General features: G+C 42.9%; 1 protein-coding gene across 2 annotated transcripts in view; it reads left to right on the top strand.

Annotated features, from left to right (window-relative positions):
* Nucleotides 1-21,277, top strand: part of cyfip1 (cytoplasmic FMR1 interacting protein 1) — a 155,384-nt gene extending 134,107 nt beyond the window's left edge. For both annotated transcript variants that reach the window (XM_063054534.1, XM_063054535.1), the window contains exons 28-32: nucleotides 810-882; nucleotides 4,506-4,600; nucleotides 9,645-9,883; nucleotides 11,453-11,600; nucleotides 20,526-21,277. In XM_063054534.1, coding sequence (XP_062910604.1) covers nucleotides 810-882; nucleotides 4,506-4,600; nucleotides 9,645-9,883; nucleotides 11,453-11,600; nucleotides 20,526-20,690 — 720 coding nt within the window. In that variant the 3' untranslated portion in view covers nucleotides 20,691-21,277. The remainder of the gene's footprint in view (nucleotides 1-809; nucleotides 883-4,505; nucleotides 4,601-9,644; nucleotides 9,884-11,452; nucleotides 11,601-20,525) is intronic.
* The last annotated feature ends 320 nt before the right edge of the window (nucleotides 21,278-21,597 follow it).

Genomic DNA, 21,597 nt, shown 5'->3' with positions numbered 1-21,597 from the left:
AATTTGGAATTAGCATTTGCTTATGACGCGGGGGAACCTGATGGACATGGGAGTGTGTGCAAACCCCTTGCAGTCGGCACCCAACGTCAGGATTAATCTCTGAAGCTGTGAGGCAACTATGCTAAATGGTGTGCTCTGCCCCACCCTTCACTACGAGGTTATTTCCTCCAGGATATATGATGCATTCAAGTTCATAAAAGCCCCTGACAGCAGGGAGACTTCATCTTCAAATAAATAAAACTAAAATCTGATGTACTTTCTCATTGTCTGCTTGGTTGCTAACAAGGAGTATGGTTAACTGGTAGTTTTAATTTGCTATGGTGTACTCACACTTATTATGCATGTTTGCAAGTAGCTTTTCAGACCTTCTAATGTCAGAATGAGGATAATTTATTTCACTTACAGTTCTGACTGCTTATAAAAAGGCCACCACTGACACTGCATCATTGAACTCAGTGCATGTGCAGCTCTATGGGAACTGTTCACTTGGTTCTACCCCACAGCCCTGCAATCTTTTCCTTTTAAAGGTGCTCTATACTTCAAACTTTTATTTGAGACTCCATATTGAATCATTCATTTGCATTTTATTCCTGACTCCCAGTTCTCCCTGATCAATATTCACGGGAAAACCTAGCCTGCTAACAATGCATTGATCCATCGCACACATCTGCTTCTGATTGAATTAAGAATTAACAATTCAACAATTAAAACCATTTCACAAGTAATTTTTAAATGTAATGCAAACAAATTTCCCTCATTATCTGCAACAGCTCTGAATTGTTATGTTTGTTGTCTCTTGTCTTGTCTAGTCTTTAGAAGAAGTCTGTGACCTGCTACATGCAGCACCTTTCCAGAACATTTTGCCAAGAATCTACATCAAAGGTAATTTGCTGAGAGCACTGATAGCTTACTGTCCAGTGAGATATTCTAGTTGCTGGTAACAGGAAATGTAAGAGGTTCTCAAAGGAGTAAAGCCCAATTTATACTTCTGCGTCAAATGTACGTCGTAGGAACGACGTACCCATGCTGTAGGGTGACGTGCATCTCCCCAGAAATGTAACTCACATGTCATGGCGACACAGACCGCAACAACTGTGATTGGCCCGCTTGGTAGCATCGCATTTCCGGTTGCTTTTCTCTGCCATGTCCGAACACTGATGTGAAATAAATGGTTGGAGACGATGAACCAAATCGTCAAACCTACTTGCCGACATCCGAAGATATTTGAAATGCATTTCCTTGTCCATATCTTTCACGAAGAAACTCAACACAGTGACATAGAAACCCCACCGCCAACTAGTGTTTTGGCGATGAATTGCCGAGCGACGCAGGCACAACTACGCATGCTCATTACAGCATAGAGCTACGCAACAGTATAAATCAGGCCTACGGCGTAGCCCGTACGCACAAGTATAAATCAGCCTTAAATTGGTAAGGAGTTTTCAATGGAGTAAACTAGTGACCACATTGAAATTAATCTATGGACTCATAGAGCATCACAGGACAAAAACAAACCCTTCCATTGCAACTAGTCCGTGTCAAACTGTTGTTTTGCCTAGTCCCATTAACCCACATCTGAACCATCGCACTTCATTCCCCTCCCATCCATGTCATCATCGTAGGTCACATCTGGAATTTCCAATTGGCGGACGATTTCCCTCCACGCCGCTGTGACATATTGGAAAATCAGAAAATCAGGTACATGGCAGATTACAGCTGTGGTTTGCCTATTGCCTTCTGCCGGGTAAGAGTAAAGAGGACACCACCTCTTGCAGTGGATGACCAGGACGTCTAGGTGCCTTGTCGTGCTCTTAGCACTCCACCAACACCTGCTGGCCTGCCTTCTTGACCGTTGGACCATTAATCGGTCTCCTCCGCTCAATCTGCCAGAGCCAGACTTCACACGTTGGGATAGGCAGATGCCCTACCTCACCGAGGGTCAAAGACCCGTTGGCTACCCTCACCTGGTTTGGCCAGTCTGCCGAGACGGTTTACCGGGGTGTGGCCGCTGCGTGTGTTACAGCTACTTGGAGCCACAGGTGAGAGCTGAGCGCCAGGAGGGGACCAAAGGTGGACGAGCTGTCCTGAAAAAGGCACGGCAGCCCCCTCCCCCCCCACCAGAGGTGCTACCTCTCCCTAGACACCCCATACACCCCACCCATCCATGTACTTATCCAAATATCTCTTAAATGTCTGAAATAAACTCGCATCCACTACTTCCGCTGGCAGTTCGTTCCAGACTCTCACCACCCTCTGAGTGAAGATGTTCCCCCTCATATGCTATGTCATCTTTCACCCTTAACCCATGACCTCTATTTCTCATGTCACCCAATCTCAGGAAAATGCCTGCTTACGTTTACCCTATAATTCTGTACAACTCTATCAAATCTTCCTTCATTCTCCTAAACTCCAGGGAAAAAAATGTCCTAACCTATTCAACCGTTCCCTATAAGGAGGCATGGGATCCAAGGGGACATTGCTTTGTAGATCCAGAACTGGCTTGCCCACGGAAGGCAAAGAGTTGTTGTAGACGGGTCATATTCTGCATGGAGGTCGGTGATCAGTGGTGTACCTCAGGGATCTGTTCTGGGACCCCTACTCCTTGTGATTTTTATAAGTGACCTGGATGAGGAAGTGGAGGGATGGGTCATTAAATTTGCTGATGACACAAAGGTTGGGGGTGTTGTGGATAGTGTGGGGGGCTGTCAGAGGTTACAGCGGGACATTGATAGGATACAAAACTGGGCTGAGAGGTGGCAGATGGAGTTTAACCCAGATAAGTGTAAGGTTGTTCACTTTGGTGGGTCAAATATGACGGCAGAATATAGTATTAATGGTAAGACTCTTGGCAGTGTGGAGGATCAGAGGGATCTTGGGGTCCGAGTCCATAGGACAGTCAAAGCTGCTATACAGGTTGACTCTGTGTTTAAGAAGGCTTACGGTGCATTAGCCTTCATCAACTGTGGGATTGAGTGTAAGAGCGGAGAGGTAATGTTGCAGTTATATAGGACCCTGGTCAGACCCCACTTCAAGTACTGTGCTCAGTTCTGGTTGCCTAACTACAGGAAGGACATGGAAACTATAGAAAGGGTGCAGAGGAGATTTATAAGGATGTTGCCTGGATTGGGGAGTATGCCTTATGAGAATAGGTTGAGTGAACTTGGCCTTTTCTCCTTGGAGTGACAGAGGGTGAGAGCTAACTTGATAGAGGTGTATAAGATAATCAGAGGCATTGATCTTGTGGATAGTCAGAGGCTTTTCCCCAGGGCTGAAACGGCTAGCACAAGAGGGCATAGTTTTAAGGTGCTTGGAAGAAGGTACAGAAGAGATGTCAGAGGTAGGTTTTTTACGCAGAGAGTGGTGAGTGTGTGGAATGGGCTGCCGGCGGCGGCGCTGGAGGCGAAAACGATAGGGTCTTTTAAGAGACTCCTGGATGACTACATGGAGCTTAGACAAATAGAGGGCTATAGGTAAAGCCTAGGTAGTTCTAAGGTAGGGACTTGTTCGGCACATCTTTGTGGGTCAAAGGGCCTGTATTATGCTGTAAGTTTTCTATGTTTCTAAGTAACTCATCCTCAAGTCCCAGAAACATCCGTGTAATTTTTTTTCTGTATTAATCTTACTGATACCTTTCCTGTAGGTAGGTGATTAGAACTACACACAATATTCCAAATTTATCTTTACCAAAGAGTTCTACAACTTTAACATAATATCCCAATTCCTATACTCAATGCTCAGATTTATGAGAGCCAGTGTGGCAAAAGCTCCCTTTGTGACCCTATCTAAGTACTGTATCTATCAACTGTTTCAGTGCTGTCTTTAGGTTAACGAAATTCTTAAAGAGTATGTGGTTGAAACTATCAGGTCAATTCAATCTTCAGAATGAAGCTTAATTTCTTTTGCATACATTTTTTAAAAATTTTGATTGAAAGATAAAAGAGTAATTAATGTTCTTAAACAGAAAATTTTAATTAGCAGAATTGTTGGTGAAGTTTTACTTCCATTTAAGTCCACTGATTTTGCATTGAGTAAAATACAGTACGGTGTATAGAATTAGATGCATAAAGAGAGGTTAGATCAACTCACAGAACATGAAACTCAGTGATCTAATTTTGGCTTAATTTTTTAAAAAAAAGAACCCTCTGCTTTGGCCAGAGAACATCTGAAGGTGGGAATTCTAGCCAGGGTTATTAGTAATGTTGTCATTAGGTTGCTTGACCAGCAATTTTGGATTATTGCTCTGTATCATTGATTTCTACTTTGACAGCTGGAGAACTTTTTAATTCACGTATTTAGTTAAACCTGGACCATAAGGTTTATGTTGATAATGCTAAACTACTAGATTGTCTTGAAAAACTTATCTGATTCACTGACCACTTCATTTTCAGGCCATTCAAAAGTGTGTTGGAGTGAATAATAAATCCTAATTTTGTCAGCAAATTAACAGTTCCTGTGAATAAATTTTAAAAATTACAAGTTACATCTGTCAATTTTTAATCCAACAGAAGGTGAGAGGTTAGACACAAAGATGAAAAGACTGGAAGCCAAGTATGCTCCACTTCACCTTGTCCCGTTGATAGAGCGACTTGGAACACCTCAGGTAATTTTTCATTGGAACTCTAAGCCACTTGTTTTCAAAGTTGTAAGAATTTGCAGATTACCTAAATATAAAGCACATGAAAGTATCTTTTACATTTGTTTTTCTAATTTATGTAAACTTCCGTTTGTTTGTCAGCTACTAACAAATAATATCTGGTTTTCTACTCCCAGTATGTATCCATATCGATGATTGATGGTTGTTTTTAGAAATGGAGGCTGGTGATTAGGGGTGTGCCATTGTTATTCATTATCCATATAAATGATTTGGATGCAAATGCACAAGTTTTGATCATTAGGTTTTCAGATGACACAAAATTAGGACGTTGATGGTGAAGAAGGTTATTGTAGATTGCAAGGAGATCTTGATCAGTTAAGGAAGTGGGCAGGGGAGTAGCAAATGGATTTCAATATGAGGTGATGCATTTAAAAAAAGTCAAACCAGCGTAGAACTTTTACTATAAATGGTTGTACAGTGGAGCGTGTCATGAAACAGAGGGACTTTGGTGGATGAGTGCATAGGTCGTTGAAAACAGTGATCATTGAGGATGGGGTGGAGAAAAAGGCGTTGCTCTTTGAAAGTCAATGCATTGAGTATAGGAGTTGGGACATCATGTTGCAGTTGTGTAAGTTGTTGTTGAAGTCTCACTTGGGGTAGTGTGTGTGGTTTTGGTCACCCTTTTATAGGAAAGATGTGGTTCAACTGGAAAGAGTGCAGAAAAGGTTTGAGGATGGTGATTGAGTTATAGGGGAAGGTTGGCCAGACTAGGTCTTTATTCCCTGGAACATAGGAGGATGAGAGGATGACTGTACAGAAATGTTTAAAATGATAAGACGCATAGATAGGTGCATGGTAACAGTGTTTTTTCTGGGGTAGGAGAGACTAAAAACTAGGAGCATAAATTTAGGGTGAAAGGGGCAAGTTTCACTCAAAGAGTGGTGGGTCTATAAAACGAGCTGCAGAAGAAGTCATTGAGGCAGGTATATTAGTGTTATTTAAGAAGCAGTAAGTACCTCTGAGCATCTGCTGTTTGCCACAGCACTGTTACTTTGTAAATTCTGTGGTAGATTCAAAAAGAGCAAGAACAAAGTTTCCTACCACTGTTTGACCTTGTAAGACATTGAGTCAGTTTGTGATCGAAAACCTCAATGCAAGTTCTTATCCTTTCTTTTAAAAGCAACTGAATTTTATGGCCTAGTGGGGTATAACTTCATTTTTCAACAGTAAAACTGTATATGATGTACAGCAACACTTCGTCACATTTGGACTGAAAGACACCGCATAGGAGCTACGAGAGTGATAAACTGTCTCGAATAGCATCATGCTATACGGGAGCATAGTGATTAGTGCATCACTTTACAGTGTCAGACAGCGCTCAGTAATTGCTGCTGCCGTCTGCAAGTTTGTTTGTTTTCTCTGTGACCGTGTGGGTTTCCTCCCACATTCAAAGACTTACGATTAGGGTTAGGGCCAACCGACTGAGTTTGTGACAAAATTCTGTTTACTCTGACCTCCAGAAAATTGAAACCAATTAGATAGGCTAATATTTTACCTTGCACGAGAGTTATGAATGCTGAAATCGGAAATAAAAAAAAACAAGAAAATGCTAAACATACTCAGCAGGTTAGGCAATACCTATGGAGTGCAAAATAATTAAAATTTGAATTTGCTGACTTTACCAGTTAGGATGAAGGGTCTTTAACATGAAGTGTTAATTCAACTGTTTTGCTCTCCATATGCACTCAGTGACCATTTTATTAGGTACACCGTTACACCTGCTTCTTAATGCAAATATCTAATCAGCTAATGATGTGGTAACAACTCAGTGCATAAAAGCATGCAGACATGGTCAAGGGGCTCAGTTGTTGTTCAGACCAAACATCAGAATGAGAAAGAAATGTGATCTAAGTGACTTTGACCATGGAAAGATAGTTGGTGTCAGACAGGGTGGTTTGAGTATCTAAGAAGCTGTGGTCTCCTGGGATTTACATGGACAAGTCTCTATAATGGTGCAAAAACAAAAACCCAAAAAAGTCAAATGAGTGATAGTTCTGTGGGTGAAAACGCCCTGTTAATGAGAGAGTGCAGAGGAGAATGACCAGACTGGTTCAAGCTGACAGGAAAGTGACAACAACTCAAATAAACACATCTTACAACCGTGATATGCAAAATGGCATCTCTGAACGCACAACACAGCGAACCTTGAAGTGGATGGGCTGCAGCAGCAGCAGAAGACCACACTGAATTCTGAGGTGTACCTAGTAAAGTGGCCGCTGAGTCTGTGTCACCTGAACAATTATAAAATTCTTTCTGGTTTTGTGGTTATTTCTGTTTTGTTCTTTCTCTTTCTGTTCTGAGCTGGAAAAGGCATATAGTAAGGGTAATGTCACAATTGTAATGGGGGACTTCAATATGCAAGAGGATTGGGAAAATCAGGTTGGTGTCAGATCATAAGAGGGAATTTGTTGAATGCCTACAAGATGGCTTTTTAGAGCAGCGTGTGCTTGAGCATACTAAGGGAAAGGCTCTCTTAGATTGGGTGTTGTGTAATAATCCAGATTTTACTAGGGATCTTAAGGTAAAGGATCCCTTGGGAGGCAGTGATTATAATATGACTGAATTCATACTGCAATTTCAGAGGGAGAAGCACAAGTCAGATTTATCAATATTACAATGGAATAAAGGGATTTACAAAGGCATGAGAGGAGCTTGCCCGGGTGGATTGGCTGAGGATACTGGTGGAGATAGTGGAGTTTCTGGGAATAGTTCACAAGGCACAAGATAGATATGTCCCACAGAAGAAGTTGCTCTTAAATGGCAGAGGTAGGGAACCAAGGCTGACAAGGAAGGTAAGGACTGCATAACAGCCAAGGAAAGGACATATAACGTAGCAAAAGGAAGTTGAATGATTCAGAGGTTTTTAAAATCCAACAGAAGGCAACTAAAAATGGCCAGAAGAGGGAAAAGATTAAATATGAGGGTAAACTAGCCAATAATATAAAGCAGGAGGTGCTTTATATATAGTTTTTTTAAAGTTATATAAAGAGTAAAACGGAGGTGAGAGTTGATATTGAACCAGTGAAAAATGATGCTGGTGAGGTAGTAATGGGGGACAAAGAAACGGCCAATGAACTTAATAAGTACTTTGCTTCAGTCTTCAGTGTGGAAGACACTAGCAGTGTGCCAGAGGTCCATGAGTGTTGGGGAGCAGGAATGAGTGCCATTGGTATTACAAAGGAAAAAGTGCTAGGCAAACTCAAAGATCTTAAGGTGGGTAAGTCACCTGGACCAGATGGACTACATCTCAGAGTCCTGAGAGAGATTGCTGAAGAGATAATGGATGCATTGGTCATGGTCTTTAAAGAATCACTTGATTCTGGCATGGTTTCGGAGGACTGGAAAATTGCAAATGTCACTCCACTCTTTAAGAAAGACAAAAGAGATAAAATTATAGGCCAGTTAGCCTAACCTCAATGGTTGGGAAAGTATTGGGATCCATTATTCAGGACAAGGTTTCAGGGGGCTTGGAGACTAATGATAAAATAAGTCAAAATCAGCATGGTTTCTGTAAAGGGAAATCTTGCCTGACAGATCTGTTAGAATTCTTCAAGGAAGTTACAAACAGGTGGACAAAGGTGAGGCAGTGGATGCTTAGATTTTCGGAAGACATTTGATAAGGTGCCTCTCATGAGGCTGCATAACAAGATAAAATCTCATGGTGTTACAGGAAAGATACTGGCTGACAGGCAGGATGCAGTGAGTGGGAATAAAGGGGGCCTTTTCTGGTTGGCTGCCAGTGACTAGTGGTGTTCCTCAGGGATCAGTATTGGGATGCTTGGTGGCAAAGTTTGCAGATGAGACGAAGATAGATGAAGGGGTAGGTAGTGCTGAGGAAGCAATGGGATTGCAGAAGGACTTAGACAAATTGGAAGATTGAGCAAAAAAGTGGCGGATAGAATACAGTGTTGGGAAATGTATGATGATGCATTTTGCTAAAAGGAACAATAGTGCAGAAATGGGGAGAAAAATTCAAACATCAGCAGTGCAAAGGGTCTTTAGAGTCCTCGTGCAAGACTCCCAGAAGGTTAATTTACAGGTTGAGTCCATGGTAAAGAAGGTAAATGCAATGTTGGCATTTATCTTAAGGGGAATAGAATATATAAAAAAAACAAAGAGGTGCTGGGCCTTTATAACACTAGTCAGGCTACACTTGGAGTATTGTCAATAGTTTTGGGCTCCAAATCTCTGAAAAGATGTGTTGTCGTTGGAGAAGGTCCAGAGAAGGTTCACGAGGATGATTCTGGGAGTGAAGAGGTTAATATATGAGGAGTGTTTGGCAGCTTTGGGGCTGTACTCAGTGGAATTTAGAAGAATGCGTGAGGAACCTCATTGAAACCTACCGAATGTTGAAAGGACTAGATAAGGTGGATGTGGAGAGGATGTTTCCTCTGGTGGGGGTATCCAGAACTAGAGGGCACAGCCTCAAAACTGAGGGGCGACCTTTTAGAACAGACGTAGGGAGGAACTTTTTTAGCCAGAGAGTAGTGAATCTGTGGAATGCTCTGCCACAGACTGCTGCGGAGGCCAGGCCCATGGGTATATTTAAGGCAGAAGTTGATAGTTTCCTGATTGGTCAGGGCATCAAAGGTTATGGTGAGAAGGCAGGTGTATGGGGTTGGGTGGGATCCGGGATCAGCCATGATGGAATGGCAGAGCTAACTCAATGGGCTGAATGGCCTAATTCTGCTCTTGTGTCTTATGGTCTTTATTTTGTGGATCTCACCTGAGTTCTCTCCGCTCACTAGGACTGGTTGCCACATCTTGGTCCTACGCCCACTTTTCCCCGATATCAAATAGAATTTCATATGAACAAGTTGATGCAAATGCTGTCATTATGAAAGTTGTATACATTATAGCCAGCTCTTCTACTTTCCATTTGAATCACTTAAAATTTAAAACTAAGGTGATCAGTCTGCAGCAGAGTGGGGTTATTGATGTCATTTTTGAGCCACTAATATGTTTTTATCTTAAATGGCTTCATAAACAGCAAGTTGCAATTGCAAGGGAAGGAGATCTGCTGACAAAGGAGCGTCTCTGTTGCGGACTGTCCATGTTTGAAGTGATTTTGACGAGAATCCAGCAATTCCTGGATGATTCCATTTGGCGAGGACCCCTTCCGAGTAACGGTGTAATGCACGTGGATGAATGTGTGGAATTCCACAGACTCTGGAGTGCCATGCAGTTTGTATACTGTATTCCAGTCGGGGCACACGAATTCACTGTAGAGTAAGTGGTTGTGATTTTTTCCATTCTTCATGATGCTGCAGAAACCCTGACCCTGACTAGTGATTGATCTGGGGGCACAGATACACATTATAAATATGATGTGCTTTATTAATCAGAATTCATGAAAAGTTGAGTGAATGATAGCAAGTTCTTGAGAAAATATTCATCAGAGAGTTCAAAGCATATCTACTTAAGAGGTTGGGGTGCTTTGCTTTTATCCTGAAGGGAATAAATGGCATTTTCATTTTCTGTATGTACTTTGTTTCTTCCAATGGAGTGCTCCTACCATTGACTTTAACACTGTTTACCTAGATTTACCTTGCAAAACAGGATGGCTGACTGGGGTGCTACTGAATATTGTTTGCTTTATAATGACTGATCATCTTAGAAGCACTAAGAACTCCATGTGTGTTGTCTCCAGAATTAGAATTGTCTCTTGAATCTGAGCTGCATCTGCACAGCACAATGCGTTACTGTCTGTCACAAATTAAATTGGGCGCTGGAGACCATATTGGCCAATATATGTAGTGACAGTTGTGTTTACTGCTTTATATTTTGAAGGCTGATGTTGAATGTCATTTATCAAAATCCTAGCCTGTCTCCCAAAAATGCTCTTCTGTCAATCTGCTGACAAGTGTTATTCATCTTGTTTCACTAAGTACTGGGCCTGATTGAAAGGGATGTGAAAGTTCAAAGTGTTGTAAATGAACTGGGATAGCAGATGGTGGCATTGCCTGTCCAAAAATGCACGTGAAATTCATAATATTTTAGTTTCTAAAATAATTTAAATTTGGGTAAATGGTTACAAAGCCTTTCAATTTTTTCCCCAAATATTTTAATATTTATTATGTAGAGAATTTGTCTCCAGCTACTCGGAACAAAGATTCCCAAGTGAAAGTAATGAACAGAAGATTTTTTTGTTTTTTTAATTTCAGTATCTGGACAATGAACTTTTTTTTTTATCCTCTCAAAGAAATTAACCTCTACCAAGATGGTATTTGTTGAACAGTGGGGGTGTTCACAGTGCAGGTTCCCCAGATTATTACCACTTGTCAGCAGTAACAGTGTCAGCAATATGCCACATCACTGGGTATATTTAAAGCAGGGGTTGACAGGTTCTTGATTGGTAAGGGTGTCAAAGGATATGGGGAGAAGGCAAGAGAATGGGATTGAAGGAGGATAATAAATCAGCCGTGATAGAATGGTGGAGCAGATTCGATGGGGCAAATGGCATAATTGTGCTCCTGTGGTCAATGGGAATCATTGCTGGAGCCTGTGCGTGGTTCCAGTAGGGAATTCCTAGATGGTGAGCAGGAACTTTAACTCTTCCGGTTCTGTTCATCTGTGCAAGTTCGCTTATCCTAACTGAGACTGGCTAACTCGGCATCAACCAGACTAGGAGCTTTTATTGCATTGGAAGCTTTTATAGTCCATAGGCATCAGCTCTTCATCCTGTAAATACTGATCCACAAACAACCTTTTCTAAAACTGGGACATTTATCTTGATGTGTCTCAAATCATTCAAGAATTTGAACCATTTTATAGTTGTCTTTTCTTTGAATTATACAGGCAGTGCTTTGGAGATGGGCTGCACTGGGCTGGCTGTATGATTATTACATTGCTTGGACAGCAACGGCGCTTTGACGTCCTCGACTTCTGTTACCATCTGCTTAAAGTTCAGAAGCATGATGGCAAAGATGATGTCCTCAAGAATGTGGTATGCAGTTTTTCATTCTTTTCCTGATATAACAGAACAATATTTCATGAGCATTGATTATTCCGCAGTTCTGGTTCCCAACAGTAGTTTATTCATCTGTTGGCTTTAACAGTGTGTTAGCAAATGGGTACCATGGCTGTCCAAATGTGCTGAAGCCAGCTGACCCATCTGAGAAGAGCTAAATTGGATTTGATCACTGTTGTGTCTGAATGATAATTCAGCATTGGCTTACCTACATGTTAACCAACTGGGAAGCTGGGGAATAGCTCAGCCTGCGTGTGTTGGTGGGGAGGTGCGAACCTGGTATTACTTGAGTGCTTCACCTGCTATGAAAGGCTTTCTAACTGTCTTGATGTTGTGAAAAGAGATGATTTTCAATTATGCTTAACCAAGTTTCAGCCAGTTAGTCAAATCCTCGCTAGTCTGCATCAATTACAAGGATCTCACTGAATACCCAAAATAACAATATTAAGCGCTTTTTCAAAGTTCAAAGTAAATGTATTATCAAAGTACGTACATCCCTGAGATTCATTTTCTTGCCGGCATACTCAGTAAAATCCAAGAAATATAATAGAATCAATAAAAGACTACACACAATAGGACAAGCAACCAATGTACAAAAGACAACAAACTGCTAATACAAAAGGGGAAAAAAAAGTAATTAATTAATTAAATAAAATAACTAAGCAAGCAAGCAATAAGTATAGAGAACACGAGATGAAGAGTCCATAGGCCATGTGAAAAGTTCAGTGATGGGGCCAGTGCAGTTATCCCCACTGGTTTTAAGAGCCTGATGGTTGAGGGGTAATAAATGAACCTGGACCTGGTGGTGAGAGTCCTGAGACTCTTTTACTTTCTTCCTGATGGCAGCAGTGAGAAGAGAGCATGGCCTGGGAAGTAGGAGTCCCTGTTGATGGATGCGACAGTTCTCCATGTAGGTGTGCACAATGATGGGGAGGGCTTTACCCATGGTGGACTGGGCTGTATCCACTACTTCTTGTAAGATTTTCCATTCAAGGGCATTGGTGTTTCCATACAGGCCATGATGCAACCAGTCAATATACAGTACTCTCCACTGTACACTTACAGAAGTTTTAACTATCATGCTGAATCTTCACAAGCTTCTAAGGAATTCGAGGTGCTGCTATGCTTTCTTCGTAATTGCACTTATGTGCAGGACCCAGGACAGATCCTCTGAAATGATAACACTGAGGAATTTAAGGTTGCTGACCTTCTCACTTCTGATTCCCCATTGAGGACTTGCTCATGGACTTCCTCTTCCTTGGTCTTGCTGATATTGAGTGAGAAGTGGTTATTGTGGCACCACTCAGCCAAGTTTTCAATCTTCCGTCTATATGCTGATTTCTCACCATCTTTGATTTGGCCAACTACAGTGGTGTCAGCAGCAAAGTTAAAAATGGCATTGAAGCTGTGCTTAGACCCAGAGTCATAAGTATAAAGCGAGTAGGGCAGGGAACTAAGCACATAGCCTTGTGGTGCGCTTGTGCTGATGAAGATTCTGGAGGAGATGTTGTTGCCAATCTGAACAGACTAGGATCTGCAGTGAGGAAATTGAGCATCTAATTGCACAAGGAGGTACTGAGGCCAAAATTTTGAAGATTATTGATTAGTTTTGAGGGAATGGTAGTATTGTATGCTGAGGTGTAGTCAATAAAGAACATTCTGATGTATGCATCTTTGCTGTCCGGATGTTCCGGAGTTGAGTGAAGAGAACTTCATCACATTGGATGTAAGTGCTACTGGACAATAGTCATTTACTGTGGAAGACACTAGCAGTATGCCAGAAATTTGAGAATGTTGGGGCAGAAGTCAGTGTCGTTGTTGTTACTAAGGAGAAGGTGCTTGGGAAGCTGAAAAGCCTAAAGTCACCTGGACCAGATGGACTATACCCCAGGGTTCTTAAAAGAGATAGCAGAAGAAATTGTGAACACATTAGTAATGATCTTTCAAGAATCACTAGATTCTGGAATGGTTCCTGTGGACTGGAAAATTGCATGCCACTCCACTCCAAGAAGGGAGGGAGGCACAAGAAAGGAAGTTGTATGTCAGTTAGCTTGACTTCAGTGGTTGGAAAGATGTTGGAGTGGGCTATTGTTAAGGATGAGGTTTCGGGGTACTTGGATACACATGATGAAATAGGCCAAAGTCAGCTTAGTTTCCTTAAGGGGAAATCCTGCCTGACAAACCTCTTTGAGTCCTTTGAGGAAATAACAAACAGAATAGACAAGAGTCGGTGGATGTTGTTTACTTGGATTTTCAGAAGACCTTTTACAAGGAGCCGCACATGAAGCTGCTTAACAAGGTAAAAGTCCACGGTATTTCAGGAAAAGTACTAGTTTGGTTAGAAAATTGTCTGATTGGCAAGAGGCAAAGAGTGGGAATAAAGGGGGCCTTTTCCGGTTGGCTGCTGGTGAGTAGTGTGCCACAAGGGTCATAAATGAGACCACTTTTTTTCACATTGTATGTCAATGATTTGGATGATAGAATTGATGGCTTTGTGGGCAAGTTTGCGGATAATATGAAGACGGGTAGAGGGGCAGGTGGTGTTGAGGAAGCAGGGTGCCTGCAGGACTTCGACTGGGAGAATGGGCAAAGGAGCAGATGGAACATAATGTAGGGAAGTGTATAGTCATGCACTTTGGCAGAAGGAATAAAGGCATGGACGATTTTCTAAATGGGGAGAAACTTCAGAAGTCGGAGGTGCTGAGGGACCTGGAAGTCCTCATGCAGGATTCCCTGCAGGTTCAGTGAGCGATAAGGAAGGCAAATGCAATGTTAGTATTCATTTCAAGTGTTCTAAAATATAAAGGTAAGGATGTAATGCTGAGGCTTTATAAGGCATTGGTCAGACTGCACGGAGTATTGTGAGCAGTTTTGGGCTCTTATCTAAGAAAGGATGTATTGGCATTGAAGAGGGTCCAGAAGAGGTTCATGAAAATGATCCCAATTATGAAAGGGTTCGTGTGTCAGGAGCATTTGATGGCTCTGGGCCGGTATTTGACTTAAGTTTAGAAGATTGATGGGGAATCTCATTGAAACCAGTAGAATATTGAAAGGTCTGGATAGAGTGGATGTAGACTCTCCTCCTAAAGGGGGGAGGGGAGTCTAGGACCAGAGGGTACACCCTCAGAATTGAGAGATGTCCATTGAGAACAGACATAAGAAGAAGGAGTCTAGGACCAGAGGGTACACCCTCAGAATTGAGAGATGTCCATTGAGAACAGACATAAGAAGAAGGAGTCTGAGAGTCTGAGTGGGAGTGCCGAAAAAGAGATTTTTGAAATTTTCGTTATTTTTTTTTCTCCAACGGCTTTCTGAGAGGCGGGACTGCGCAGGCGTGTGACGTCGGGCAGTGCAGCGCGGCAGATTTAAAAGGGCAGACATCCTGCTTCGGATTTGATTCGAAGAAGGAGTCTGAGAGTCTGAGTGGGAGTGCCGAAAAAGAGATTTTTGAAATTTTCGTTATTTTTTTTTCTCCAACGGCTTTCTGAGAGGCGGGACTGCGCAGGCGTGTGACGTCGGGCAGTGCAGCGCGGCAGATTTAAAAGGGCAGACATCCTGCTTCGGATTTGATTCGAAGAAGGAGTCTGAGAGTCTGAGTGGGAGTGCCGAAAAAGAGATTTTTGAAATTTTCGTTATTTTTTTTTCTCCAACGGCTTTCTGAGAGGCGGGACTGCGCAGGCGTGTGACGTCGGGCAGTGCAGCGCGGCAGATTTAAAAGGGCAGACATCCTGCTTCGGATTTGATTCGAAGGAGTCTGAGAGTCTGAGTGGGAGTGCCGAAAAAGAGATTTTTGAAATTTTCGTTATTTTTTTTTCTCCAACGGCTTTCTGAGAGGCGGGACTGCGCAGGCGTGTGACGTAGGGCAGTGCAGCGCGGCAGATTTAAAAGGAACAGAGCCTCATAGAGCGGGCAGCGTAGTTTGCGGGCGGCGGAGTGAGCCGGGAGCAGAGTGAAGACTTAAGGGCTTCGGCTCACCGGGCTTAGGCGGAAGCGGGTGAGGCGAGGAAGGTTTGACATTCATTTTCTGTTGCTATTTGAGGAGAGGGGCATTATGACTGTGAGGGCAGTTTGCTGTTCTCGGTGTCGGATGTGGGAGGCCCTGGAGTCTCCAAGCCTCCCGGACGTCTACATCTGCGCCAAGTGCATCGAGATGCAGCTCCTAAGGGACCGCGTTACGGAACTGGAGCTGCAGCTCGATGACCTTCGTCTGGTCAGGGAGAGTGAGGAGGTGATAGAGAGGAGTGGAAGGCAGGTGGTCACGCCGGGGCCACGGGAGGCAGACAAGTGGGTCACGGTTAGGAGGGGGAAGGGGAAAAGGAAGGTGATGGGGAGTACCCCGGCGGCTGTGCCCCTTAACAACAGGTACTCCTGTTTGAGTACTGTTGGGGGGGACAGCTTACCCGGGGGAAGCGACAGTGGCCCTGCCTCCGGCACAGAGTCTGGCCCTGTAGCTCAGAAGGGTAGGGCAAGGAAGAGGAGGGCAGTTGTGATAGGGGACTCGATAGTAAGGGGGTCAGATAGGCGATTCTGTGGACGCAGTCCAGAGACTCGGATGGTAGTTTGCCTCCCTGGTGCCAGGGTCCGGGATATTTCTGATCGTGTCCAAGATATCCTGAAGTGGGAGGGTGAAGAGCCAGAGGTCCTGGTACATATAGGTACCAATGACATAGGTAGGAAAAGGGATGAGGTCCTGAAAGAAGAATATAGGGAGCTAGGAAGGGAGTTGAGAAAAAGGACCGCAAAGGTAGTAATCTCGGGATTACTGCCTGTGCCACGCGACAGTGAGAGTAGGAATGCGATGAGGTGGAGGATAAATGCGTGGCTGAGGGATTGGAGCAGGGGGCAGGGATTCAAGTTTTTGGATCATTGGGACCTCTTTTGGCGCAGGTGTGACCTGTACAAAAAGGACGGTTACACTTAAATCCTCGGGGGACCAATATCCTGGCAGGGAGATTAGCGGGGGCTACTGAGGTGACTTTAAACTAGAATGGTTGGGGGGTGGGAATCAAATTAAAGCGGCTAGGTGTGAGGAGGTTAGTTCACAACAGAGGGATGGGAACCAGTGCAGAGAGACAGAGGGGTGTAAAGTGAGCATAGAAGCAAAAAGTACAAAGGGGAAAAGTAAAAGTGGCAGGCCGACAAATCCAGGGCAAGCATTAAAAAGGGCTAAGAGAGTTGTAAAAGAGTGCCTGAAGGCTTTATGTGTCAATGCAAGGAGCATTCGTAATAAGGTGGATGAATTGAAAGTGCAGATTGTTATTAATGATTATGATATAGTTGGGATCACAGAGACATGGCTCCAGGGTGACCAGGGATGGGAGCTCAACGTTCAGGGATATTCAATATTCAGGAGGGATAGACACGAAGGAAGGGGAGGTGGGGTGGCGTTGCTGGTTAAAAAAGAGATTAACGCAATAGAAAGGAAGGACATAAGCCGGGAAGATGTGGAATCGATATGGGTAGAGCTGCGTAACACTAAGGGGCAGAAGACGCTGGTGGGAGTTGTGTACAGGCCACCTAACAGTAGTAGTGAGGTCGGAGATGGTATTAAACAGGAAATTAGAAATGTGTGCAATAAAGGAACAGCAGTTATAATGGGTGACTTCAATCTACATGTAGACTGGGTGAACCAAATTGGTAAAGGTGCTGAGGAAGAGGATTTCTTGGAATGTATGCGGGATGGTTTTTTGAACCAACATGTCGAGGAACCGACTAGAGAGCAGGCTATTCTGGACTGGGTTTTGAGCAATGAGGAAGGGTTAATTAGCGATCTTGTCGTGAGAGGCCCCTTGGGTAAGAGTGACCATAATATGGTGGAATTCTTCATTAACATGGAGAGTGACGTAGTTAATTCAGAAACAAAGGTTCTGAACTTAAAGAGGGGTAACTTTGAAGGTATGAGACATGAATTAGCTAAGATAGACTGGCAAATGACACTTCAAGGATTGACGGTGGATATGCAATGGCAGGCATTTAAAGGTTGCATGGATGAACTACAACAATTGTTCATCCCAGTTTGGCAAAAGAATAAATCAAGGAAGGTAGTGCACCCGTGGCTGACAAGAGAAATTAGGGATAGTATCAATTCCAAAGAAGTAGCATACAAATTAGCCAGAGAAAGTGGCTCACCTGAGGACTGGGAGAAATTCAGAGTTCAGCAGAGGAGGACAAAGGGCTTAATTAGGAAGGGGAAAAAAGATTATGAGAGAAAACTGGCAGAGAACATAAAAACGGACTGTAAAAGCTTTTATAGATATGTAAAAAGGAAAAGACTGATAAAGACAAATGTAGGTCCCCTGCAAACAGAAACAGGTGAATTGATTATGGGGAGCAAGGACATGGCAGACCAATTGAATAATTACTTTGGTTCTGTCTTCACTAAGGAGGACATAAATAATCTTCCAGAAATAGTAAGGGACAGAGGGTCCAGTGAGATGGAGGAACTGAGCGAAATACATGTTAGTAGGGAAGTGGTGTTAGGTAAATTGAAGGGATTGAAGGCAGATAAATCCCCAGGGCCAGATGGTCTGCATCCCAGAGTGCTTAAGGAAGTGGCCCAAGAAATAGTGGATGCATTAGTGATAATTTTTCAAAACTCGTTAGATTCTGGACTAGTTCCTGAGGATTGGAGGGTGGCTAATGTAACCCCACTTTTTAAAAAAGGAGGGAGAGAGAAACCGGGGAATTATAGGCCGGTTAGCCTAACATCGGTGGTGGGGAAACTGCTGGAGTCAGTTATCAAGGATGTGATAACAGCACATTTGGAAAGCGGTGAAATGATCGGACAAAGTCAGCATGGATTTGTGAAAGGAAAATCATGTCTGACGAATCTCATAGAATTTTTTGAGGATGTAACTAGTAGAGTGGATAGGGGAGAACCAGTGGATGTGGTATATTTGGATTTTCAAAAGGCTTTTGACAAGGTCCCACATAGGAGATTAGTGTGCAAACTTAAAGCACACGGTATTGGGGGTAAGGTATTGGTGTGGGTGGAGAATTGGTTAGCAGACAGGAAGCAAAGAGTGGGAATAAACGGGACCTTTTCAGAATGGCAGGCGGTGACTAGTGGGGTACCGCAAGGCTCAGTGCTGGGACCCCAGTTGTTTACAATATATATTAATGACTTGGATGAGGGAATTAAATGCAGCATCTCCAAGTTTGCGGATGACACGAAGCTGGGTGGCAGTGTTAGCAGTGAGGAGGATGCTAAGAGGATGCAGGGTGACTTGGATAGGTTGGGTGAGTGGGCAAACTCATGGCAGATGCAATTTAATGTGGATAAATGTGAAGTTATCCACTTTGGTGGCAAAAATAGGAAAACAGATTATTATCTGAATGGTGGCCGATTAGGAAAAGGGGAGGTGCAACGAGACCTGGGTGTCATTATACACCAGTCATTGAAAGTGGGCATGCAGGTACAGCAGGCGGTGAAAAAGGCGAACGGTATGCTGGCATTTATAGCGAGAGGATTCGAGTACAGGAGCAGGGAGGTACTACTGCAGTTGTACAAGGCCTTGGTGAGACCACACCTGGAGTATTGTGTGCAGTTTTGGTCCCCTAATCTGAGGAAAGACATCTTTGCCATAGAGGGAGTACAAAGAAGGTTCACCAGATTGATTCCTGGGATGGCAGGTCTTTCATATGAAGAAAGACTGGATGAACTGGGCTTGTACTCGTTGGAATTTAGAAGATTGAGGGGGGATCTGATTGAAACGTATAAGATCCTAAAGGGATTGGACAGGCTAGATGCAGGAAGATTGTTCCCGATGTTGGGGAGGTCTAGAACGAGGGGTCACAGTTTGAGGATAGAGGGGAAGCCTTTTAGGACCGAGGTTAGGAAAAACTTCTTCACACAGAGAGTGGTGAATCTGTGGAATTCTCTGCCACAGCAAACTGTTGAGGCCAGTTCATTAGCTATGTTTAAAAGGAAGTTAGATATGGCCCTTGTGGCTACAGGGGTCAGGGGGTATGGAGGGAAGGCTGGGTTCTGAGTTGGATGATCAGCCATGATCATAATAAATGGCGGTGCAGGCTCGAAGGGCCGAATGGCCTACTCCTGCACCTATTTTCTATGTTTCTATGTTTCTATAAGGAGAAATGTCTTTAGGCAGAGGTGGTGAATCTATGAAATTCATTGCCACACACAGTTGTGCAAGCCAAGTCATTGGGTATATCTAAAGCAAATGTTGATCGGTTCTTGATTAATCAGAGTGTCAAGGGTTATGGGGAGAAGGCAGGAGAATAGGTTTGAGAGGGGTGATGGATTAGCCATGATGGAGTAGACTCAATGGGCTGATTGGCCTAATCCTGCTTCTCTCTCTTACGGCTTTATAGAGTTATTCAGCAAGGAAATAAGATTCTTCAGTACAGCTCAGCTATGCCGACTAAGGTGACCACCAAGCTAATCCAATGTGTCACTGTTTCACCAATATCTCTCTGAGGGATTGGACAAAATAGAGGCAGGAAATATGTTCCAGATGCTGGGAGAGTCCAGTACCAGAGGACATGGTTTAAGAGTAAGGGGTAGGTCATTTAGGACAGAGTTGAGGAGGAACAACTTCTCCCAGAGAGTTGTGGAACGCGCTGCCTCAGAAGGCAGTGGAGGCCAATTCTCTGGATGCTTTCAAGAAGGAGTTAGATAGGTATCTTATGGATAGGGGAATCAAGGGTTATGGGGACAAGGCAGGAACCGGGTATTGATAGTAGATGATCAGCCATGATCTCAGAATGGCGGTACAGGCTCGAAGGGCCGAATGGTCTACTTCTGCACCTATTGTCTATTAACCCTCGCTTTCCTGGGCTGTACTGTCCAGCGAATGAATCGGAGGACCAAGTAAGCACGTGGGAGGGAGCCATGTTTGGCAGCGCTATTTTAAATTCTCTTTCCTTTGCTATTTGCAGCCTTTGAAGAAAATGGTTGACAGAATTCGCAAATTCCAAATTCTGAATGATGAAATATTTGCTATTTTGAGCAAGTATCTGAAGTCAGGTGATGGTGAAAATGTCCCTGTGGAGCACGTCCGCTGTTTCCAGCCACCTATTCATCAGTCGCTAGCAAGCTCCTAATAAAGAACATTTGGGACAGCTGAAGCAATCCAGGCATATTTGTATTCTGAAAGTCTGGATAATCATCTGGCTGGTACTCTGCATTTTAATAATATGAAATGTTAGAGATTAAATATTTAAACTGCTGTGTGATTTTCTTTTTCTAAGAGGACAGTGCATGGTTTGTATTAGTTGAGAGTTTTACTGATGATTTTGCCATCAAACACTACCAGCAATAAGTATCTGGAAGAGATTTTAAAATGATAAAAACTGGTTTGTTGCAAAGATTCCTTATGAAATTTTTAACAAATGTAATCATATTATTTCAACTTTCTAATGGCATTGTTATAAGGAGATTAACATTTTTCAAATCTATATTTTACTACACTAGCCTGCATTTGTAGTTTACTGGTGCTGTACTAAAAGATGCTCTTTTTCTTCTGTTCCAGTAATAATTTTGCTTTTCTCCCCTAGTGCAGCTCATTTATACTAAATTTTCCACAGTAGTTACAAAAATTTTAAATGAATCATGAGATTTTTTGAACTGTTTACCAGTTTATATGGAAGAAATAAATACTGTGCCATCTACGCCTCTTGGTTTCTCCATCTTGTCATTTTATCTCAGTAGGGTCAGGGGAGAATAAATGACCCTTCACGGTTGGAATCTAGACTTGAATAGATAATGAGGACTGGTTTCTTTTGTATGCAAGGTAAAAGGACCATTGTGAGCAACAACTGTAAAACAAATTAGAGTACTTGAATATTCTACAAGGTAAATATAATTGAAACACTTTCAGGTTTACATTTAAGAGGACTAATTATGTCATTATTCAAAGAAAAATAATACAACCATGAATATAATTTAATGACCAAAGCTGAACAGTGCTCTCATAAAATCACCACTTCCTCATTTGTGTTGCTTCCAGAT

The sequence above is a fragment of the Mobula hypostoma genome, chromosome 7 (assembly GCF_963921235.1).
Source record: "Mobula hypostoma chromosome 7, sMobHyp1.1, whole genome shotgun sequence".
In the NCBI taxonomy this organism is placed as follows: Eukaryota; Metazoa; Chordata; class Chondrichthyes; order Myliobatiformes; family Myliobatidae; genus Mobula; species Mobula hypostoma.
The sequence above is the reverse complement of the archived record's forward strand: the minus strand, read 5'-3'. Positions and strand labels throughout refer to the sequence as shown.